Here is a 24,230-nt window from a genome sequence, read left to right as displayed (position 1 = left end):
AGTCAGTCAATCGTGTTGCCCATGTAACTGGGTTGAGGAGGTCAGATAGGCAGTCTCTCCTTTTAAAACACTTAGCTGAATCCGGTTAGACTGGAAGCCGACCCCAACAAGGCTGAGAAAAGGCTAGGCCGATGAGTCGGAAAAAAAATAATTTGATAACCTCTTTTGACAATTTACCACCCGGTAAAGGGGATTTAAATAAATAACTTTAGTTGAGGGGTTCTTTAACGACGTCGTGTGAGTGAACCGAACCGAGAACCTCCGCCGCGTTCTACAACTGCTACAACTTTCTTTAAGAGGTGGCAAGCCCGGAGGCCCATAGGTCCACAGCTGGTGGGTACTTAGTTAAGAGAACGTCTAACTTTAGTTGCGATAAAGTTAAGCCTCAGTATTTTTGCGGTCTCTTTGCACGTAAATAATATAAAAAATATTGATAGTGTTAAAATAAATAATGAATTTCATTTCAGAATGCAATCAAAATCAAATTTCATTTCAGTCAATGCCTATACCTATTGCAGACAATGTTTACTAAGGATAGGTATGTGTTATATAGTACCTACATAATATTCCGTGCAATTATAAAGATGGTTATGCATTTTGCTTGTCTGAATGAATACAATGTACCTAGACTACCTAGTGATCATGTTTGCGAGATACTTAGTTGTATTAATTTGCATTCATTCTTACATTTTGTAATCAATCAGTCATAAGGGGCATGGTATACGACTTAAAAACCTATTGCATGAAAATATAAATTTAGTAGATCGAGCTTGGACGATGAAGCTTTTTCTAGATGCAGGGCGACGCTTAAAACCGAGACCGCCCAGGCTCACTATAACTACCGGAGTCGCGATTAGAGTCACTTGTCCAAAGAACGGCATTCTGGAACTTCATAAGATCCAAGATTGGAAACTTGACTAACCGCAAAATAATTAAAAAGCGGTACAGTGTCGTCAGATGCTGAGTGTGTGGGTGGGAGAGTTCGCCCCGTACTTTGAGTCTGTATACAACCGAGACCCAGCAACAATAAAGGCGACGGCATACCGGCCATCGTATTTAGGGGGGCTTCATTTATTTAATACCTGCATCGAAATTGTGACGTTTCCTAGTCGCTGGTAACTGACTCATATGTGGTTTCGAAGGGCAGTGGTGGGTCAGCACCCACTAAGTCCACACCTGTGGTGATCTTGTGCTCTCTGGCGAAGGTTTTCGAGGCACCTGTTCTGATTTGTAAACTACCCCTATTATTCTCTAACAGTTTTAATGATTGCGATATAAGTAGGTGGAAAGATATTTTCAGTTATTCCAAGCAATGAACTTGTTTTATTTCAATTCTAGAAGTTGCGTTATGACAGCAATTAGAAAAACGGCAAAATAATCCCCACATAGAACCGAAATTTGCCTGAATAACAGCGGTGATCCAAGTCCAGTTTGCGCTCCACTTAAAAAGTTTAATAGGATCGTAGCTACACTGTGATTGAACAATTTAAATACTATTCAGAGGCAGTCGTTTTTAATAGGAAAAGAGAAAGATAGGAACACGGGATTGCTTCGCTTAACCGGCCACCTGGAAATGCAAAAATGACACCGCGTTTTGTAGTGGCATATTGCAATAGTAAACAATACAGACATCCCGGTTCATTCATTCGTATCGTGAACTATTTTGTAAACATTCGACCCTGTGTCTTACTTTATGGACGGAATCATATGATGTCAAGCAAAACAAGACAACCATCAGCGATGCTATGAAAACAAGGCGCTTCAGCATAATACATATAAGTATCAATTAATAAGGGTATTATCTTTTACCAAAAAAATAGGATTTTGTACATACTGTTCTAAAATAAAGTTATACGAACAACGTGTACCATTATATAAAGCTATTCACCTAACTATCCGTAGAGCAATTGCGCCGGCGCATCAGTCAGTGCGGATAGGAAGGATTAGGAGTTCCGCAAATGCTAAGCCGTATCTAGACAAACAACATTTATAGAGTATGTAGTTATAGTAGATAGATAGAACCAGTACTTAGTACGGGATTTTAATCATCAAACCCTATTAACTTACTGTAAATTCTATCATCTCAGTATTACCATCTTACTTAATATGGTTTCGCAGATTGCCAGTAACCGCAATTTCAGGAAAAGAATCAGAGAAGGCCTTTTTTAGGCTTCTTGACGCAGTGGACGCGATTAATCAATAATCCGTACACGGCATACTACTAAGACTAACTATGCTGAGTGTAGCATGTACTAGGTATGTAGTCACCGATACCAATCAGTTCCGATCGTTAAGCCTCCGACGGCACAGAATATGCAAGCAGGCTATTACAGTATGCAAACTTTGCATATGTATATTACAGGCTGTGCAGTGACATGTGGGGCTTGTTGCGCAGTTTGCAGACCAGCTTTTCGCGTGTTATTGCATACCTCAGCCGCAAGGCATTTTTAACAGAAAACCTTTGGGTAAAACGGAAAAGCACTCAAATGATTATCGGATTGAGGCGAAGATTCACGAATACATCGCGGGAAGTCCGCGGGTCGCGCCAACACTGTATGTGTGTACTTAAGCCGTCCGCGAGCGGCGTCCTAACGAGTTCCGCTTTGGGCGACGACGGGCACACACGCTCACCACGCGCCGCACTCGCGCTCCAGTCGCTCTGTACCCGGCGCTGAGGGTAGACGTGGAACGTGCCAGAGCTGGACGGACAATTGGTGCAATCATCTCGTTGAGCGTAAACAAACGAGTAAGTATGCCTTTATGTAACATCGTATCGGCTGGCTGCGCGTTTGAAAATATTGTACTGGTGTTGTGAATATATGTAGTATGTAGGTAAACGATCGATTCCGCGAATAACTGTTTTGTAACTGTTGCGGGACCGGTCGCGGGTTTAGATCCATTGTAATGGATTGATGTCCACGCCGCGATGCCATCACTTAGGCTAGCGCTAATAGTGTTTAGTATTTGTAAAGTTTCCATATTATGAATACCGTGTCCCAAATTACAAAGTATCATTGATAATAAAAAGTTATTTGTAATTTTCAAACTTCCCAAATGGGTTATACATAATATATATACTAATGTAGCATTTGGATTGCTATAAATCATTTTAAAACACATTTTCTGGTTCTTCTCTGATACTAATAGAATTTTGGAATTCTTCGGATGGATTTCTAATATCGGTGTTTAAGAACCCTGGAACCAACTTATTAAACTCTAAGTTGTTGACAAGTAGCCTCAATTTTACCACTTATAAGGAATGCTTTGATGTACGTTACTAAAATTCCGATGACTTTTAATATCCATTCGTGTACCATCCTAATTGGCGTTAAGTTATTTTAAATAAACAATCCGGCAATCCTTCAAGATTCTCACACTACTAATTACTTATTAAATCAATGTCTTTGTGTTAATATTGTATTGTAATTTATAGGTAGAATAGCTACATCTAACATATGTCATGTTATGGGATTGCATAAAATTGTTAGAGGAACTTGATACGTGCGCCGACAAAACTTTTCCTACCGGCAGCGGCTGATTAATAAACAAACAATCGAACTAGGTACGCCGCGATACCACAGCGTAACAAGCTTCCACTTGTTTATATATTTCGATATCAGACTGCTAGCCAAATCGACCATATTCGTCAAATCGATGTGTCATGTGACTTCTGAAATGGATTAATATTTGAAGTAAACAAAAATAACACTCAAATTTTAAGTGATTCGAAGACGGAACGTTATCAAATGGCTTTTAATATCAATAAGAAAGTTGACGTGGAGGTCATAATGGAATCAATCGAAAAATATTTAAAAATTATGTGTGATAAATGAAGAAAGTACTTGTAGCTAATTTATTAAAAAGTATTGTATTTTTCTCGATTGCGTTTTCTAAATTTTTATCAATATTTCAACACAAAATCTATGTTCAAAGCCATAATTAGATAGATATTAAACTGTCGATAAACGGGGATAAACCTGTTTATAAACCAAGCTAGGCAATCTCTAGTGATCGTGACTGGTCAGTCGTTAGACCGACGAAACATTCTTAATTAAATATCCTTTTTTTTTATTAATAAAGCTTGATTGATATCCTCTCATTTATAATCTAAAAAGAAACTTAATTGCCTTTAGGTACTAAATACGACTATTTACCAAAAATATTGTATGTGTAACTATTTGCACCGTTTTTTATTATAAAATAACAACTTCGATGTATCTTTAGTTGTATCAAGGTCAAGGTTAGACTTGTGATGTAATATCTCTGCGTCTGGCCAGTCGGGACCGAAGGCAACGCCATACATTGACCCGTTGTCTGCATCAACAAAATGTACAGACATTAAGCTAATTGGAAATCTCATCAGAAAAAAGGTTCGATAACTTAATTCTCTTACATTAACAATCGTTTGATAACAACATAATTATTGACTTTGTGTAACCAGGTAACCAACCAACCAACGTACTTGCTGATTACTGAATTTTTCTAAGTGTCAATTTAGTGACTATATAATGACACTAGATGTCTAGATGTAATACCTCTTTGCTTTTTCCTGAATGGTAAATCAAATTTCTCTATATTTTCGATGAATAATATTACTATTGAAAATATACTATTTGGGAATGTTTAAATGAAAGGATGAATATATAAATATTCTATACCTGTGCTATAACTTATAATCAAAGATGTAAAACAAGATGATGATTTATAGATATATAATATATGTAGGAAAGGAACCTGGGTACTTCACAGAACGTTAACGATGGCAATACCGCAATAACGTTGAGGCGGTGACAGCTCGTTAATCTATCGTCCACAACTAGCTTATAGCTATGTAGTCCACTTACAAGCTTAGGAACCCGTCCATATGGCTTATGTTTTGTATTTCTTTCATGTATGTTCTGAAGTTGCTTCAACTTAAACCTGTTGTGGCGAGACCGGCCAGCCTGTAACTCAAAAAAAAGAAAACCTCTCAAAGATATAAACAAGCATATGTGATACTTGTTTATATCTTTAAGCCGTTTTCTTTTTTTGACATCGTTTCGTTTGTTGGTTTATGTAAATATATAGTGTAACCTACTATAAACATGGCTATGTAGAATTGAGGACTTATGCGTTGGACACACAATGCCTACTGAATAGATGATCACATCGCATCACCTCACTAAAAACAATGAATGTACAATGTTTGTGATATTTAAAATGTTTACGACGAATTATTTTTTGTTTTCAATTAGTTAGAGTTGATATTATGAATAAGCCACAATTAACATTTCTGCATGAAGTAAGGTTTGCGTCACTCAACAATCAAATAATGCTTCTGCTTTTCCTTGTATCCTTGTATATTTATAATTGAAACCCGTTTATTGCCCTCAGTCAAAGTCAACTACCTTCTTTAACATTATGTCCATCAAAAACTGCCTTTGTAACTTCTAGTTGAGTACATGTATTTTTCAATTTCAAATAAATCTAATCACGGGCCACAAAATTTCCACGACGACTAAGTCTTGACCTCATTACACTTTTATTTCTATTAAGTTAATATTTTTAAATTTTAAAAGAATCACATATTCGACCTTCATAGAAACAATTGGGTTTTGTCAATAGTTAGTCAACTTTACCTATCTAGTTATAGCACCAACTGGTATAGTTACTTTACAAATAATGTTTACGTATAACACGTATAACAACTCATCTATGTCTACTTAAACATGAGTCATACAATGTACGATATTGAAAAGATTACATAATTTAAGAACACTTTACAGTTCATTAAAATCATTATTACTTAGGTAAATATTCAAATAAGGAATCCTATTGGTCCACAATGGTCCTGGCTTTTCTACAGCTTGAATTGTCTCTCAAAAACTAAAATAATCAAGGCCCCGATTCTGCTATTTACAATTTCCGATGAATGAATTGTAATTTGAAATTATTCCTATTCTCTTAAGGATTATGCCAACACAATAATAGAAAGTTAATTGTATTGACCTTGAGTGTACCGTTCTATACTAAATTTCCAATTATTTTGTAGGAAAAATGCTTAAGAGAATACGGAAATTGTCATTTTTAGCCAAACTTCATTCATTCATCGGCCATTGTAAATAGCAGAATTGGGGCCCTGTTTTTTACGCGATTTGTCTAATAAATGAGGAGTGGATAAGTTAAGGGTTATTTACCGTATTCGGCCGAAGCCCCAAAAAAAATACTTAGGTAAAGATAAAAGTATCCGGAATTGCTTTAATTAGTTTTAGTCGGAGCGTCTAATCTGTTTTTGTTATTTATTTATGTTAGTACGTAACTCTCACGAGTTTTCTTATCGATTTAATATTTCTAAGAATAAGGGGACTTACTGTTGTTACATTATTTATCTTAGAGACGGGTATTTCAAGGAATACTGTCTGTAATTTTGTAAACAACTAAGTTTTAAAATGTGGGTTTTTATAAGGAAGAAGATGTGATTGCATATTGTGTTCGTATTTTCCTTGTTTTTTGTTCTGAAGTGGTAAACATATAGTAACTGAAGATCTGTTTGTTATTCAATTTGGTTCTTCTCCGAATCGTTTCTAATCGTTATAAGACTTCAAAGAATTTTCTTGATTACCTTCCAAAATACGAAATGAAAAAAAAACACTACTGTTACTACTTCTTTCTTTTTAGTTTTAGCCTGTGTAGTAAATTTGAATCTCTTTACATACCTCGTTTTAACACTACCCAATCTATTATGAATCGATGAGTATACTAATAAAATATTTGTCCTCAGGTGGCATCATGGGCCGCTCACTAGCGGTGCTCGGATGCCTTTGCGCATTAGCTGCGCTTGCGCATTCCGCCGCTGTACCAACGGCGACGCAGGACACACTGGTTGTCGCCAAGTCTGAGGATACCGTAAGTCTGCTTGCTTTTCACTCGGAATATATTTAAATTAGATGTAAGAGGAACATCATAGGTCTTAAAATTCTAACACTTAAGTTCACAATAGCTTTATTTTTAATCCAAACACTCTTCTTTGGTTCCTGTTTCGATATCATAGTGTCACAAATGGTACTTTCAAAATACTCACCTTTTGTCCTGATTTCATTCATTCATAATTTTTCGAGATAAAAGTAAGGTCTGAGGCGTAAAAATAGTATTGACGTAGTAAATTAAAATGAGTAGTAATAAGACGAAATGAACAAGTTTATATTAATTTTCACGTTCGATTAACTACGCCGATAACAGTTCCGTACAATACTCACGATTACTAGTATTATGCATGAAGTACGCAGGCAGTACCTAGGTACTTAAGTACTTGACGTAACACTTTAGTTCCATTCAGTGTGATTAGTGAGCGAAAAAAATATTATCGGCTGGTTTAAAATGTAGCGAAAAGTTTCAGTAACCTTTTTCGCAAGCAAGATTAACAAGCACAGCTCATAGTTAACAGCTCCTCTGGTGTGTTACTTTCTTTCGAGAATTTTCAGTAAACGAAAATGATTGAACCTTTACGAGTTAATTGTTCAAAGATGTCCAAGTGCATCGATTATCAAAAGCTATTTACAGTGAAATCATGTAATACTTTCCGTCACGACTCAGAGCGCGCCGACGACAGCTGTAGCAGATGCGACCACAGAGGAACCGAATGCTCCCATCAAACTGACGGAGATGGACGTCAGGTCCGAAGTGTCCCTCCGGTATGCGCACACGACGATCGTGGCCAAGATGCGCAACCCCGCAAAGCTCGCGCAGGAGGCGCACTTCAGGGTACTGCTGCCTGAAACCGCTTTCATCAGTGGATTCGTCATGTAAGAAAAAGTATTACTAGCTAACTTAAGTTAGGTAGACGTATTAAGGATATAGAGTTTGAATTAAAAAATGTCCACAACGAAAATAAGTACAAATTGGGTTCAAAAAAATTCAAATTAACCTCTCAAGGTATACATACTGTGTTAAAACTTACACTGTTACATCATTGTTGATTTTTGCAAGACTTATTATAGTCTTTGTCATGTAATGCAAGCTTTTTCTAGATAATATGATATATAAAATGATAAATTAACTTAGTGACATAAGAAAGTAATAAGTCAATGAGTGTTGGTCACGAGTGTTGGTTATGTTATTTACAGGACTCTTGACGGCAAATCCTACAAGGCTTACGTCAAGGAGAAAGAAGAAGCGAAGCAGATTTACCAAGATGCCGTCAACCAAGGTCTGGGAGCTGCTCACATCTCTACCAAGTAAGTTAAGGCCATAATAACTGTCCTTTTCTGTAATAGCGAAGCCATTTTCAAAGTATTATAGTTAGTAGTCAAGTGGAACTGAAGCAGTTATAATATTTAAATTTTGTAGAGAAAGTATATTTTCTACATTCAGAAAATATATTACGATAATTTTTAATTTTTCCGCGATATTCAGAAGACATTACTCCAACAATACATATTTTATATCTACAAAAATGAAAGCTAGGCGCAAAATAGGTCAAACTTGAATGCCTTTGAACTAACGATTTGAAAGTTGACTCTTTTGGTACGACCCATTCTATGTAAATTTGCAGTAGCTGTGATGTCATACAGCGACATCGTAAAAGATTCTTACCCATTACTTTTTCCTTGTAAAAGATTTTTCCTGCTCGACTGCAAACGGAGAAACCAGGCCTATATCTGAGAAAAAAGGGCCTTAGAATTACAAAAGAAAGTCAGTGAATAACCTTATCTTTATCACAGGGCACGTGACTCCAATCACTTCACGGTATCCGTGAACGTGGAAGCCTCGTCTTCTGCGGTCTTCAATCTAACGTACGAAGAGTTGCTGGTGCGTCGTAACGGGGTATACAACCACGCCATCAACCTGCACCCGGGAGCGCTCGTGCCCAAGCTCACGGTCACCGTGCACGTCAAGGAAGCGGCCAAGATCTCGGAACTGAGGGTTCCCGAGATCAGAACTGGAAATGAAATTGATGCCACAAAAGATGACGCTCGTGAGTTTCTTCAATTCATATCTATATCTGAATACGTCTAACATTCAATCGCTTTCAACTTACCTACGAATTAGAAAATTTTTTGCTAAACGAATCCATATTTGCAGAAAACTCAAAAGTAGCAATCGTAAGGGCAAATGATGACCGTGAGGCTACCATCACGTTTACTCCCGATCTACAGGAACAAGAGCTACTCATGAACATTTACAAGGTAAGGTATCTGATGACGATGCCATATTTCCAAAAAGTAACGTTAAGTTTCTTTAAAAAAATAAAGACTTCCCCATGAGGATTTTTTTTCAAATACACCCAATTTATCTTCTGTATTTTCATCTTATTAATATTCTCAACTCGTTTTTTTTTGTATGGGTGGATGTTTGTTATGTTTTCTTGAAAAACCACTGTAGATTTTTTTATGCAGATAGTTTATATCCTGGATAACCCCATAGGATAGTTATTATCTCGATTAGAGTCTGACTTAGACGCTGGCGACAGTTAGAGAAAAAAATAACCAAACAACCATTATTTTCAGCAAAAATCAAAGGAATCCGCACAAGCTGCTTCCCACTCTTACCCGTCCTGGTATTACTCGGAACCTAAAGAGAAGGACCCTGAAGGTGTGCTGGGCCAGTTTGTGGTGCAGTACGATGTAGAACGCCCTAAGGACGGAGAGATTTTGGTACGTCCCAAATACAGGTACAGGTCAGCAAAAAGTCAACGAAAAAAAAAACGACTTTCGTTGCTGACCGTCCTCATTTTATAACAATAATTTACGTGGTCAGTTTATTCTTGAAACACTTTTGTATTGTCAACTGTTCGTAACAACAGAATTACCGTTTAACTACTGACATCAGAAAACAAAAACACATCTTGTTGTAGTTTATTAAATATGACCTTCCTTAAAAGCTTTCTCGGATTCTCAAAACGGCTGAAGATCCAAATAAATTTATGAATGACAAACAATAGCCAAGTGAAGAGATCTACGCACTACAACACGGGAGATACCGTCTTATTACCTTCTATACCCAAAAATGTCAGTTTTAAAATCGGAATGAACTTATGTTTCGCCTTTTTGTAGGTAAATGATGGATACTTTGTCCACTTCTTCGCTCCGAGTGATCTGGAGCCTTTGAACAAGCACGTGGTTTTCGTTCTGGATACCTCGGGCTCCATGATGGACCGTAAGATCGTGCAGCTGAGGGAAGCCATGCAGACTATTCTCGGGGAGCTAAACGAAGGCGACTACTTCAGCATCGTGGAGTTCTCGTCATCTGTTACGGTACGTTGGACAGGTTTTTTACTAGTGAATCCTTTTGCGGATTATAGAAATTGCCAACAAGGCCAATAGACATAGTAAAAAAATACGAATCTCGAATGAATATTTCCTTTTTGCTCTTTCCCCCTTTTTGACACTAGTGCTGTACCTACACATGTTAAATTAAAAAAAATGGGTATTTTAGGTCCACGACCTTAAGGAAGCGGAAAATGAGCCTCCTAAGCACCATTACTCATACTTTGACTACGACAAGCAAGCCACTCTGGTGCCGCCCTCTAAAGCTACGAAGGAGAATATCGCTCGCGCCAAGACCATCGTCAGCTGGCTACAAGCTACAGGAGGTATGAACACACTGCTTTATACACAACTACAACTGCACGGATAGTCGAGTGGTTTAGGTCGCCACAACAAACCCAGAGTTCGATCCCTGCGTATGAGAAGCATTGGTGTGATCCACGCATGCTTGTTCTGAGTCTGGGGGCCTTTTTGCATGTTACTTGAATAGTATGTGATACAAGGATTAAATACCTTAATGCGGGATAAATAATCGGTCAAGTACGACAACAAATGGGCTAAATTGTGGTATTTGTTATAGAGGCAACGGAAATGTATTAATAAAACTGTCTAGCTATCGCAGTTCATTTACAACCTGGTGATACCCACAATAACTTATTTAAGTCTCAGAGGATTAATAATAGTAGTAGGTACAATAGAGTACAGATAAATGTTTAGGTTTTCTTAGAAAGCCGCATCACTTAAATACCGAAATGTAATGTGATCTTTAACCTTACTATCGGCACACGAGTGAGTGTGGAGATATGAGTCAAATATCCAAGTTAACCTACCACATGCACTTAGATAACTTGCTTTTAGGTATTTAACATTGATGGCCACAAATCTTGCATTTTTTACTTTTTTCTTATCGTATTGATGATATAATAAGTCGCATCATGCCCCCGACAGACGTGTCACGATGATGAACAACTTCTGCTGGTAAGGGAATGGCGCGTTTAGCCAATAGTCGCAGGATCTAGTGTCCTGTCTGTGAATTTATTTTATTTTTTATTTATTTATTCAAAACAAAGGCATACAATTATAGAAAGTCAAAAAAATCGCCAAACTGTATAACAGTTTGTTGATTGATTTTCTTCATTATTAAATTTTCATTTAATCGTAAAAAAGGTGTCTATAAAATTTGATGCACCCAGAAATCCGCTAAATCAATTGAAGCATCATTAGTTTAGTATCAATTCTTACTAGTTATCTACTGATGGGCATAAATTGGACACTCTATGAAGTTAGACGTTGTAATTTTATAGTCTGAACAAATTTTACAAACGAAGAGGAAAATTACTTAATTTATCGTTTTAGGAACAAACATTGCTGCGGCTCTCGACATAGCTGTGGAGCTAATAAACAAGGGTGTGGACTGGGTACCCGCGGCCCCAGCGAACTCCACTTCAGTCGCCACGCCAGTAAAGGAAGAGGGTACCACCGTAGAAACCCCTGTCAAACCGACGGAAGCTTCCAAAGCTACTGAGGTTGCTACCCCCGAAGCTGACAAAAAAGGTAAAAACTCAGGAACATGTGCGTAGAACAATAGATGCTTGTAGTAATGCCTCGATTTTTTTTTAACTCAAGTTTAAAAAAAAATACAGTTTTTATCTTTCCAAATTAATTTGAAAGGATATAGCTATCTTGAAAAAATGATTACCTATAGAACTATTAACTAAGGGGGGATTGTAGCGATATCTGATTTGAATTTGATTTTGACTGTGTATTTTGATTGTACCGCCACGTATATAATATCGATATTCAGTAAAATTTGCACTTTATAAATGTTATGCCGAAAGTATAATATAATAATAAAATTCCACAACTCCATCTAATCTTAAACTAAGCAAACCTTGTATTATGAGTACTAGACAACTGATATACATATATATTTCTAAATACCTACGTACGTAATATTGATTTGATAAATTAAACGCAAACGCAGTCCTGGATGTGAATCGAACAGACGAGCCCGGGTATAGCAGTCAGAGTCGCTAACCACTAGACCTAGACCTACAGGCCATTTAAAAAATTTACATTCATATAATTAGCCACGAAAAACTTGGAGCCAATCATCATCTTCCTTACTGACGGCGACCCGACCGTCGGCGAGACGAACCCGAAGCGCATCCTGACACGGATCCAGGAAAAGAACTCCGGAGACAACAAGGCTACCATCTTCTCACTCGCTTTCGGTACGTTCATAAGAATCCAACTGTTTTTTTAGACACATTTTAAGCTTTTTTCTTTTTGGATTAGTACAGAATCTTCTATCACATGCCTCCTGAGTCTTATAGTAAAATTGCCTCGTCCTCAAAGAAATTGGATTGGAATTTTGAATACCCAAGTTCCATGTCACCTGATAGCTATAAGCAATCATCTTTATCATGTTCTTTTCTGAAAGAAATTGTACTAAAATGTATGAGTACCGAGATGAAGTATGATGACTTGAATTAACTGGATGGTGGTGACAACTGACAGGTGAAGACGCGGATCGCAAGTTCCTGCGGAAGCTGTCCCTCCGTCACGGCGGTTTCATGCGACACATCTACGAGGCGGCTGACGCGGCGCTGCAGCTACGAGATTTCTATCGACAGATCTCGTCGCCGCTGCTGGCGCATCTCAAATTCTCTTACCCGGCGGCTCAGGTACCTAACATCCAGTCGTCATCGGGCATCAACTCTTCACGAAGGGTTTATCCACCTATTGAAAAACTTGAACTGTTCTCGCTCTGAGGCACTAGTAGTCTAGTAAATTAGTTAGCATTAAATATAATTCTTCGTATTTGTCGTCTCATATATTTTATTAAATACTGTAACCCACAGGTTAAGGCAGACTCAGTGACGAAACATGAATTCCGCTCTTACTACCGCGGCTCGGAGCTGGTGGTGGCTGGACGCGTCAACGAGGACTCTGTTGAGATTACACCCCTAGTGGGCGCCTTCTGCGGCGTTGATGACGGCTATGGCAGGGTAAGAATATTTTTCAAAATGCTTACTGAATATTGAATAACTTGAAAAAATATAAATACATTTCAAATTGGTTAAAAGTAATGAAAAGAAAATTTACAACAACGAATAAGCTTTGTTGGGGTTCTTAGAGGACCTTTTTTACCCTGATGACATCAATATAAATTACTTAAATTTATATAATTCCTTTATTTCTTTTCTATAAATAAGAAAAATAAATAAACAGGTATTTTCTTGACGAACAGCACGTATTGGTTACAGAAACGCTATGAGGTGAGGCCTAAGGTCCCGGTGGCGGCGCCCCGCGGGGACTACCTGCCGCTGGAGAGGCTCTGGTCGTATCTTACCATCAAACAGCTGCTCGACCAGCAGGAGACCGTCGACAAAGACCGCACAGATGACAAGGAAAATACCCCTGAAAAGAAGGCATTGGCACTCGCTTTGAAGGTATAATACATATTTCAGTGTACTACTCTTATTAGTCAAACTGCTTCTAAAAAGATCGAGCCAGATCGAGGCAGGATAAGAAGCTAAGCCTGCTCGCGAGCTAAATTTAAATCGTCGCAAGGTCAGATAGAGCTACTAAAAGCCGTGTTTGGTCTGGAAATTGAAAAAAAAAACTAGCTTTAGACAAGACTTATAATATTCTACTGATTAGAATATACTGATCGACCGAACTTGAGGTTTGTTCTGCGATGAAGGTTGGGCAAGTTTATCCAGGGAGACTGGAAACTTCAAAATTACCCTGTATATTTATCTGGTTTATTTTTTACAGTACGAATTCGTGACTCCGCTGACGTCTCTGGTTGTGGTGAAACCTAACGCGACGAGCGCAATTGACGCCGAGTCGGTTGACAAGTCAGGTCAGTGCAACGATTTTTATTTATTTATGTTCAGATATTGTAATCCCAAGCCTTTTTAGAAGTTCGTTATTTTGTATTTTCTTAAACAATCGTTTGTTATTTTAAAACTCTTAAATATAAAACTAACGGCTTTGAAAATTTGTCGTTAAGATGCGTGAACTGATGCGTGTTTTCAGGCGGTTCTCCTTATACTGGATTAAGCGCTCACGCCGGATTCGTCGGTGGTGGACTATCTAGTGGATACCTTAGCAGTGCTCGTAAGTAGATTTATATTTGCTTAAAGCTTTTATATATTTTTTTAATCACAATTTGATTAATGGTTGGGTTAAAGTCACATTGGCACATTCCTTAAAAAAATACAATGTAACACAAAATAGTTTGGGTGTATACCTACCACCAGCTCCTCTTAAAACATAAATTGCTACTGTAGGTATGCACGTACGATAAGAAGTAGTAGTAGCCCCCCCCCCCCTCAAAGCGCAAGTATCTGCAATGATTATCTTAATGAACAATTTAAACTTTGATCTGATTTTGTTTGTGCAGCCCTGTCGTTAAGCTTCTCCAAACCGATGGCGGGTTCTTTCGGAAGCGTCAACGGTATGTTCACTTATATATTTCATCAAAACATTTAAGCATGTATGTCATGATAATTTGCACAATGCTATTCAGATTTCGGGTCTTTTTCTAATTCAGGGAGTTTCATCAAAGATAATATTATTGCATGCATTTCAGCTCATTAAAGTTTCTCTTTCATCATTTTACCACGTACGAATTTATAAACCGAATGATATACTCGCTACAGAAACTTTTTCGTTTAGATAAAACTCACACTTTCATGTTCATACTAGCTGTTGCCCGCGACTTCATCCCTGTGGGTAGAAGATATAAGTTATGATTTATACCTGCCCTGTTTTTTTTCACATTTTCCATTGTATCTTCGCTCCTATTAGTCGCAGCGTGATGGTTTATAGCCTAAAGCCTTCCTCGATGCATGGTCTATTCAACACAATAAGAATTCTTCAATTTGGACCAGTAGTTCCTGAGATTAGCGCGTTTAAACAAACAAACAAACTCTTCAGCTTTATATATTAAGTATAGTATTAGTATAGAAGTTTAGATATAGATTTATTCATCTTGCTATGTGTAACAGGCCCGACGGGACCGTTGTTCGCACCATCTGCACAATTCGAGGCGGAACCTGAAGACTATGTTATAGACAATGATCAAGACACTGCAGACTTAGGTATTTTTAGTACCTATCTAATAATTAATTAATTTAATATTTGCTGCAAAAACATTTTTGTGAGATAAAAAAAGTATTTTTTAAACAATTGGTCCAATTATTGCACTTTATCTACTAATTATAATAGTAGTATAATAGCTAAAGAAATGTTGCTGACAATATTTTGACTATTTTCAAACGCCTTAGCAGTCCACGTTTATTCTTCTAGTGATTGATTTTTGCAGATTAGGATGGCTTTCAAATCCCGTTAATAAGTGTTCGAGTTAAATTTGTGTGATGAATAGTTTGAAATCGACTAAATCGATGACCTTTGTGGAATATTTGGGAGGAAGTCGCTGTGTTGTAGGCAGGTTTGACTAGGATGAAGACTAATGTGGTTCGCATGATGCATGCATTCAAATACATGTCATATTTTATAGAGCATCTTTGTCGTTCATTTGTCATACAGATTCATTGTTTGGCGATTTGTTCAAGAGGTTCGTTATTACAATTTATTCATTATACATATCGTCCATTGGGATAAAATTAAGTCAGGTGTTTTATAAATATCCATATGGGTCATTAACAGTTTGTCTCTGGGCGCTGAATATGGGTAGTTTGTCGTATGAGGATTAAGGCTAGTCGGTAGCATACTGTGGTATGTATCGATTATCGTTGTATGTCGTAAAACGCCAGAAGCATAACGGTTTCACACATTTACCTAATATGAGTAGGTAATGCCAAAAGCATGCTACAATAATGTTATAATTCTGGCGCGTCACAACCACCAAATATGTTTCAACACAACAGTAATTTTTAATTTTAGAGATGTCAATTGATATTGGAATTCTCTTCCAAAAGGCCCATGAATGATGTTACGCCATATTTGACTTTTGAGGAGTAATGTTTTTGTTTACAAGAGCTGATTTATTTTATGCTGATGTTACGATAATAGTTGCTCATCATATACCGATGTGACACGCTCACCAAATTTGTATCTATTCCGTTAATAGTACTCAAGTTTCTTTGCGATAAAGTTGATCTTGAAGTTGTCATACTGTCAAATGAAGATCAAGAGCAATTCTTAAACTGCGCTAATACATTTTACTGATCATGCATTAGGTGCCAGCGGTCCCTTATATGCTCTACACAGTCCACTTAATGCCGGTTTTGGTATGAGAAAACCAACGACAAGCTACCATAATTTCTTCCTGGGTAAGTACTCCCAATTTATAAGGTTGAATTCGAGTTCTGTACCATTATTAGGAACCACTCGTAAGAATTATTAGTGTAACAGTGGGTAGGTAGTATAGGTTGGCTTGGCTTGGCATTTTATGTGTTAGCATAAAAATGACCGTTTTACGCGAGTAGGTACCTAGTTTTTTAGTAGCATCGATAAAGGCATAAGACAAGTAGGTACCTGAGTAATTCACAAGATCTTATTTATTCAGTGTTGTTGTCTTTTGTGTGTAGTTTTTTTTTCGTCAAATACCCTTACGATGCAGAATGTAAAGCATAATTAACATTCCGTGGAAAGTATGAGCATTCCTATTTGAACCAATTGTATTAAATTTTGAAAAAAGAAGTAAAATATTTTTGCAGCAAAATAAACCTATATTTTTTTAATTAAAAATGATATATTATTTTATCAGTATAAATATCAAACAATTTAATCTTCCTCAAAATTCTATCACACAGCATTTGTCAGTGTCAAGTTTCAGTTTTATATAGCGAAGGTATTGCGATTTTTGCAACGATTCAAAAGGCAGCAATTTCGCCAATATTACTTATATTAGAACAGAATTGCCTGGTAAAGTAAAGTTTCGGTAAAATACTATCATGCTTGTGTGACGGGATTTACATATTCAACTAAGACAATTAACTACTATAATATAATGAATATTACTTGTTTTCGTAGACATGAAAGTTTATGAACCTTCGACCCCTGCCCCGCTGTACTCTTTTACTCATCGGCCGCTGAATCTGCTGGACTTTGTTGGTCTGAACAATTACAGCTGGATGGAAACGTTACTGAAAACCGGTGACCAAAGCAAAGACAGTATAAATTTGACTGTTAACAATACCACCCACGTCTTAAAACTGGCAAGAACAGACGTAAGTATATAAAAAGGCTTACTTTTAAATTCAGCTTGAAATTTTATTATGGTTTAGATTACTCGTCCGAGATGAACTGTGGACTGTCACCCCGAGACAGCCGACGGTAGGGCTTAGCTACGGCTACGGTTTGGCTGCGTATCCTCCAAACAAGTCGCGATTGCATAAATCTGCCTAATGCATAGGGTTTTGCTGGCAGAGATTTTCTATGCAATTCGCAATATCACTGGCGCCGCGCGGCGCTGTCTTTTCTGTTGCTAGGGTAGTTTGCGGTATGTATAAATAAATAAAAAAGTACCGTGCCCTATGCAGGTTCTTAGCTTCTTTAGGGAAATTCGTCGAGAAGATGTAAGATAATGACGTGATATTTTGTTTTACCTGTATTAATTTTTTCTGCTCGTAAAGTTATCCGGGGTAGATAAACAAAGACAAGACCACTTTTAGAACTGCTCCTTCTTCGAAATGATTGTTACCTTAAGTTGATTTTAATTCTTGCTTTCTGTAGATTCCGAAAGAATCGGCCGACATGAAATGCGACAAAGCAGTGGGTGGCGGCGAAGGCGTGTGCGTCTACTTAACGCGGTGTGACGCCGCGAGGAACATCACAGCTGAACTGTACACTACGACGTTCTGCGAAGTCAATCAGTACGTTTATTTTGTGGTTTACATACCTACATATCATACAACAAAGTAAACTTTTTCTAAACAATATTTCTGAACATCAAAATTATATTTACTTTATTTGTTACAGATATGCGGGTGTATGTTGTTCGCAGAAGGATGTCGACTTACCACATTGAAATTGTCTGGAATTTGTGTTTCGTTCGTGTATAAATATAGTATAATAGATAGACAATTACGATGGCAACACTTTATAAATCATTCATGATATTGACTTTTAACTTAAACTTTTTCCCCATAATATCAATTATTCAAATTGATAAGTTGTACCCAACTAGACACGCATGAAGATGTTAGTCTAAAAGATTAATTAGCTTATACCTCTAGCTTAACATTTAGTTCCAATAGCTATCAAAAGTGAGATTTGATATTATTAACTAGGAATGTCTAGGTAGATAAGTAGTAAGAGCAAGTATTGAGTAAACTCAAATAAATGTTGAAAACTTAAGGTGCTAGGTTAATTGAATAGTGCCATTATTAGAATTAAACATGACCTACTGTTGTGAGAAGTACCTAGTTTTTCGTTTTTATACAATTGAATCTTAATAAACGTAAGATATTTTTTATTTCTGTCTTTATTTTGTTTTATATTACTAACCTTACATACATCGAAGTGCCCACCTAGGCACCGACTTTAATAAGTGTTATGTTCTACTTGCCTTGGTTGGTCGTAAATTGATATGTGCAGTATTCTTTTTCACCAATTTTGGCCATGAATGGACGAAAGCAACCTTGATTGAGCACTATTAATTACCTCCTTATAAAAGATGCTGGGAGCGATCACCACGTTTGAGTTGCCCAAAAGCCAATCGGGCAGTCATTATAATCGTGGTTCAAACGTACAACGGTATTCAAATACACTGCAAAGCGACACAACACAGTTTAGAAATAACTTGGTTTGATCAAAGCGATATCTCACCTACTTCGCTTACTGTTGTTATGTCCAGCGTCGAGTACTAACTGCTTTACATTTGAACGTAGCCACATAAATATAGCCTCTCAGATGAAGAAGACTAGTAGTAAATAACAAACCAATGTCGTAAAGTAATTAGTGCACCATCCCGCTAAAGAACATTTACAACTAACTCCGCTCCATGATCCAAATATTGTTATTATTGAACCCAAACATCAAAAGTAATTGAAACATTAAGGAAACAGCTCATGAAGGCGTCTCAAATGTGTAAATATGACTACTAATAAGAATTGATTCATTTTCTGCCAATATTATTCACGACACACTTAGTCGATTAGTAATAAATAGACTTCAATCTTGACATCACTAAAACTAATCAATAAATGTCAATTTGACAGAAATCTCGACAATATTGGTTGACCTGTCGTTTGTCAACATTGGTTCTGCTGATATTGTCTTTTTTTATATTTGAAAAAAAGAACAAGGTATGGTAAACTTGGCCGACGCACTTATGATAAATACGGTGACGGATGGAGCTATGAATTTTTTACGTCATATTGTAAGTTTTTAAAATAACTTTGCAATATTCTTATTCATAGATTCTCCTTATCGTAGAAGGTCAGTGACTTTGCTAAAAATTATCATAATCAAATTGTGAACTGTGTGATATTTCAGGGTATTTTTAAGACTCAGACGGCACCTCAAGCCCCCGCGCCAATAATTATCAAGATGCCGTTGTGGCAACTCGCGCAAGAGGCGGGGCCGTTCGTCCGGCTGGCAGGGCTCAGCGGTGCAGCCGCCGTAGTGCTTGGCGCTATGGGTGCACACCGCAACTTTCCAGAACCAGAAACCAAAGAAGATTTAAAGAAAATATTTGAAACAGCCAATCGATTCCACTTCCTTCACACACTTGCACTTGTCACAGTGCCTCTTTGCCGGAGACCCTATGTTGTAAGTATACTTACGTTTCTAAATTTGGCATTCCTAATAATGTATTCACTAGACAATAACTCTTTTAATGCTTTGAGAGAACAAAGGCTAGATTCAGTACCTACTAATCAGGATGATAAGCATTATCATTATCAAACAAGAATAATAAGGATATCTTTTTTACATAGGTACATAATTATTGTTAAGTGAGGGTTCTTAGATTATTATTAAAATATACACTAGCACATTACAATATTTGAGTGTAGTGTAAATTTCATTTACTTACATGCATAAAAATAAACAACAAGTGTTATTCATTGCATGACAATGAATTCAAATATATATTTTTAATAGCTCCGCTACCGCTACTTTGGAAATTTATGAATTCTAGGATGTTCTTTTGATTTGACATAAATCTGAAGGTGCCTAGCACTTGTAGATATGCCAAGTGCTTGTTTTTTCATCTCTGACCATGCATGTCAAAAGCTGCTAAAATACCAATGTACTTGATACTTTAGTTCTTTCTAATAAGAGTAATGTTTTCCAGGCCGGTGCATTCTTTGTAGCTGGGATGACACTATTTTGTGGTACATGCTATTACCACGCATTCACAGGTGACCGCTGCTTCCGCAGACTTACTCCAATTGGTGGCTCCTGTCTCATCCTTGGTTGGGTCGCAATGGTCTTGTAAACCTTCATGACTAAATATTTACTAGATTTAAACTTTCTCGATAGTTGATCAAGTGTATATTTAGTTTAGGATAATGTATCAGTTAATTGTAATAACTGTTAGCACTTGTTATAATATATGTAGATTATATGTTTAGACTGTTTATTATTTATAATTTCAGTGTTATTTTAAATCTTAAGCACAAGTTGCAAATATTTCTCATAGTGATTTAATAAATACAATTTTGTTAGTCATTGGTAGAATCATTATATTTGTGTAATTAGATCTTTGATAACTAAGGTGATGTTAAATGAATTACATAATCAATTTGAAGAAGTTTCCATTTTGTTGTGGATAGGTGGCAGTCTTTAGTAATATAAAAGTTATTAAATATTCCAAAACGTCTTTTATTTATTATGATCCAGAGACGAGTTACATGTTAAGCAACAAGGACACGCACATTGGTATACAATAAGCTAGTTACTTAGTGTTGAGTTATGAACTTTGATATTTCCGGCAGGTGGAGTGTGAATGTTGGCTGGATGCAATAGTAGTAACCTTGACATCACTTCCTTTATAAGGTATATACATTTAAAGTTAAAGGTGAAAAAGGAAACCCAGTGTTGATCAATATTGTTTACATGGTTTTATTGAAATTGTTACATATTAAATTTTGCACTTTTTCTTTACTCATTTATGATACTTAAAACATACACCGTTTGGTAATAAATGCTATTATAATTTATAGGACACTCAAATAAGTTTTAATGGTCCTTCAAATAGCTTAAATATAAATGATGTGCCAATCTAATCAGAAATAATCAACTGCAGGTGGTATTCGAGAAGTATCTCGCGAATTGAAAACTTATGGGCACTCTCTATCATGTAGGTTTAGCAAACTCGGCAGCATGGATGGTCAGTCCCGTGGCTAGCGGCGCAACACCGACTCGAGCAGTGTTGTCTCCATACAATCAAGCCAACAAAATCCATCCATGATACATATTCACCATATAAGCTTCTATACTGAGAGTCTCTGATGCACAGAGAAAGTAATATACAAAGTTATCACATTAAATTAACACAAAATATAATATAAACATATGTCTGTAATCTAAAAAGAATCCAAAGAAAAACAAAACTATAGAACGCACAGCACTTTAAGTGTCTGTCACATTAAGGTTAATAAAATCACTTTGATTGCACATAAACAGCAGTCGTCCGGAGCGTGCGCACCGTCGTAACACAATTATTATAGGTATCACTAACCGCATTCACACATGTATACAAACAACTCAGGGGTCGATAAGAAATCACAGTAGTGGGGGAGATGGCGACACGACGGGGCGTTCACGACAGGTGGAAGGAGTGCTGGCCCTCGGAGGCGGCCAGCCGCAGCTTGCCGCGCATCACCTCGGCGCTGGTGTAGTCCGGCAGCTTCAGGTAGTTCACGCACGTCATCACCGACGGCAGGTACTCGTCGGGGTCCAGCGACGACTCCAGCGACTTGCGCACCACCGTCAACGGCGGATTCAGCGCCTTGAAACCTGACACCACACCACAAACCAAGTTATTCTAACTAGTACCTCTAATTAAAAAAAGATCAGTCAATAAACAACATTTAACAATAAGTTACCTCCAGTGGGCAACCTCGGGCTTCCGGTCACGAATTGCAAGAATAGACGCTGCTCCTCGCGGTTATATGAGGCTAATATGTCGATGAGCATGCGTATTGCGCGCGACTCGGCGTTGTACCCGTGGTCGGGGCGGATGCACTCGGCGAGCATGCGCGGCTCCCAGCGCTGGTCACGCCCTCCTACACGAACAAAAAAAAACATTAGCACGCATTTACTTACAGAATAAAATAAATATATTTTCATAAAGTTTGGTATCTTACCAGAGGGACTACCACAGAATACTTGTTCCATTTCTTCAGGGTAGAATATTTTAAGGTTGGCTAGTGGGAATACTGATTCGAATCCTTCGCGGAATGCTTCCATTTGTTTGGTCACACCTGTGCAAAGAATTTTCAATTTAGTATAATTTAGTCTGAGAAATGTAGTGTAACATAATAATGAATTTGTTTTTTATTTCCTCACCCTCATAGAGCAGCCAGTGAGTAACGAGATCAATGTAGTTGTGCAGGTTGTGCGCGGTGACGGGCAGGTCGCGGCCGCCGCGTCGCAGCTCCGTGCAGCCGTCGCCCGGCAGGATGAAGTCCAAGCCCAGCTCCTCGATAGGACAGCCATCCAGCTCGAGCCCACTTATCTGTTACATAAAATCGACAAGACGATGAGGCGTGAGATAATGGCTTTATGATAACAATCATAGCACGAACTGTATTTTTAAGTCAAGATATGCATTGTTTACATAATGATACGATTACCATGTTAACATCATAAAAAACAAAAAAACTTATCGTACCAGTTGCGTCTTCTGTTCGGCGCTCTGGCGCGAGTCAAGCGCGATTACGCGTGCGCGCTCGGCCACGCGGCGCAGGCGACACAGAGAGCGCCACAGCTCCGGCGCCACGTGCCGCACGTCACTCAGAGACAACCACTTCTCCTCGCTCACCAGCCAGCGGTACATTGACACCGACAGCGGAATGTCCACCTGAACGTCACGACGACATTGATTAGCCAAGATTGTGCAACATTTACAGACCAATAAATTATAATGAAATGGGCAAAAAACTCACCATCCTAGAATCCATGACAGCTTTAGCCATGAACTTCCCCAGGAATCGGAATTTGGCCTTAGCACGAGATACATGCGAGGCTCTGGCGTTGCGGCCGACAGCCTGCGGGAACAGGCCGCAGGGCCACGACACGTAGGTGGCGTCGGGCGCGGGAGATGGGATGGACGTCTCCTTCTCGAGGTCGGAGGGCTCGGGCGCGCGCTCCTCGTCCAGGTTGAGCGCGTCCCGCACGGAGGACGCGAGCCGCGCCGCCGCGTCCGCCGATCGGTCGGTCACCACCGGCGGCTGGCTCTTCACGATCTCTCCGCCGAAAGACGTGGGCTTCTGTTTAAAGTTCTCACTGCCGTGCCAGAGATCTAGGTCGGCGCGCTGCAGCTCCTGAGATACGAGCGCGTAGAACTCGAGTGTGGGTCCGAGACCGGTTCCCACTTCATTTTCGTATTGGATTTCCAGCAAAGCCTTGGAGTGCGCGAACTCATGCATGACGTGTTCAGCCTGTCTCAGTACATTGTGCCGCTGTACAGTGCGCTTGCGGCGGTCTAGCCGCGGCGCGACGCGCTCGTCAGCCCCGCCGGCGGCGCGCCTCCGCCGCGCTCGCCGCCTGCTTCCAGAAGCGTTGCAGCGCGCGGTCGCGGTCAAACGATACTACGTAGAACAATAGGTGTCGGCACTCGAACGGCAATACGAACGGGCTAAAATATTATACAAATATTAATTAAACAGTTAAGAAAACGCAACTTGCCAGGTAAGAGAGGACAGATTACTCACCATGCATAGGCAATTTTCTTCAGCCATGGAGGGAGATTTCCTGTCATTATGACGAGTGGGTCTTGGAGTTGACGGTTGGCTTTAGCGGCGAGCTGAAACACATGACATGATGAGCAAAAGT

The 24,230-nt window shown here is 38.4% G+C and overlaps 3 protein-coding genes across 7 annotated transcripts; 2 read left to right on the top strand and 1 right to left on the bottom strand.

Moving 5' to 3' along the window:
- Positions 1–2,568: 2,568 nt before the first annotated feature.
- On the top strand, positions 2,569–18,347 carry LOC113492781 (inter-alpha-trypsin inhibitor heavy chain H4-like). 4 transcript variants are annotated; one of them, XM_026870454.1, is made up of 22 exons: positions 2,569–2,746; positions 6,761–6,885; positions 7,573–7,781; positions 8,103–8,213; positions 8,700–8,953; positions 9,061–9,164; positions 9,486–9,632; positions 10,032–10,232; positions 10,414–10,570; positions 11,601–11,798; positions 12,335–12,478; positions 12,765–12,931; positions 13,109–13,255; positions 13,514–13,699; positions 14,028–14,115; positions 14,292–14,372; positions 14,659–14,712; positions 15,266–15,358; positions 16,460–16,552; positions 17,256–17,452; positions 17,958–18,097; positions 18,204–18,347. In XM_026870454.1, exons 2-22 carry the CDS (start codon positions 6,769–6,771, stop codon positions 18,250–18,252), a joined length of 2,937 nt encoding a protein of 978 aa, XP_026726255.1. In that variant the 5' UTR covers positions 2,569–2,746; positions 6,761–6,768; the 3' UTR covers positions 18,253–18,347. The 4 variants fall into 4 exon arrangements, with proteins under 4 accessions (XP_026726255.1, XP_026726258.1, XP_026726257.1 ...); XM_026870455.1 differs by lacking the exon at positions 2,569–2,746 and adding an exon at positions 4,253–4,370; XM_026870457.1 differs by lacking the exon at positions 15,266–15,358 and having other exon boundaries at positions 2,570–2,746.
- A 1,094-nt stretch (positions 18,348–19,441) lies between these two features.
- LOC113492780 (transmembrane protein 256 homolog) lies at positions 19,442–21,047 on the top strand. 2 transcript variants are annotated; one of them, XM_026870453.1, is made up of 3 exons: positions 19,442–19,531; positions 19,722–19,997; positions 20,524–21,047. In XM_026870453.1, the coding sequence occupies exons 2-3, from the start codon at positions 19,776–19,778 to the stop codon at positions 20,665–20,667; spliced, it is 366 nt and encodes a 121-aa protein (XP_026726254.1). In that variant the 5' UTR covers positions 19,442–19,531; positions 19,722–19,775; the 3' UTR covers positions 20,668–21,047. The 2 variants fall into 2 exon arrangements, with proteins under 2 accessions (XP_026726254.1, XP_026726253.1); XM_026870452.1 differs by having other exon boundaries at positions 19,449–19,605.
- A 222-nt stretch (positions 21,048–21,269) lies between these two features.
- On the bottom strand, positions 21,270–23,916 carry LOC113492779 (E3 ubiquitin-protein ligase TRIP12-like). Its single transcript, XM_026870451.1, has 6 exons — positions 23,342–23,916; positions 23,068–23,256; positions 22,743–22,911; positions 22,541–22,657; positions 22,280–22,459; positions 21,270–22,190 (listed from the first exon to the last, which is right to left on the bottom strand). Exons 1-6 carry the CDS (start codon positions 23,822–23,824, stop codon positions 21,994–21,996), a joined length of 1,335 nt encoding a protein of 444 aa, XP_026726252.1. The 5' UTR covers positions 23,825–23,916; the 3' UTR covers positions 21,270–21,993.
- Between the last annotated feature and the right edge of the window lie 314 nt (positions 23,917–24,230).

This window comes from Trichoplusia ni, chromosome 4 (genome assembly GCF_003590095.1).
Source record: "Trichoplusia ni isolate ovarian cell line Hi5 chromosome 4, tn1, whole genome shotgun sequence".
Taxonomy (NCBI): Eukaryota; Metazoa; Arthropoda; class Insecta; order Lepidoptera; family Noctuidae; genus Trichoplusia; species Trichoplusia ni.
The sequence above is the reverse complement of the archived record's forward strand: the minus strand, read 5'-3'. Positions and strand labels throughout refer to the sequence as shown.

Excerpts from the sequence above, each read along its gene's own strand:
- LOC113492779 (XM_026870451.1), bottom strand. The coding sequence starts at position 23,824 with ATGCATGAGTTCGCGCACTCCAAGGCTTTGCTGGAAATCCAATACGAA. Across the intron at positions 23,257-23,341 it reads CTGTCATGGATTCTAGGATG|GTGGACATTCCGCTGTCGGT; the intron begins GTGAGTTTTTTG and ends CGTGACGTTCAG. Across the intron at positions 22,191-22,279 it reads CCCGAGGTTGCCCACTGGAG|GTTTCAAGGCGCTGAATCCG; the intron begins GTAACTTATTGT and ends GTGTGGTGTCAG.
- LOC113492780 (XM_026870452.1), top strand. The coding sequence starts at position 19,534 with ATGGTAAACTTGGCCGACGCACTTATGATAAATACGGTGACGGATGGA. Across the intron at positions 19,606-19,721 it reads TGAATTTTTTACGTCATATT|GGTATTTTTAAGACTCAGAC; the intron begins GTAAGTTTTTAA and ends GTGATATTTCAG. Across the intron at positions 19,998-20,523 it reads TTTGCCGGAGACCCTATGTT|GCCGGTGCATTCTTTGTAGC; the intron begins GTAAGTATACTT and ends AATGTTTTCCAG.
- LOC113492781 (XM_026870454.1), top strand. The coding sequence starts at position 6,769 with ATGGGCCGCTCACTAGCGGTGCTCGGATGCCTTTGCGCATTAGCTGCG. Across the intron at positions 11,799-12,334 it reads CCCCGAAGCTGACAAAAAAG|CCACGAAAAACTTGGAGCCA; the intron begins GTAAAAACTCAG and ends TCATATAATTAG. Across the intron at positions 14,116-14,291 it reads CGAGTCGGTTGACAAGTCAG|GCGGTTCTCCTTATACTGGA; the intron begins GTCAGTGCAACG and ends GCGTGTTTTCAG.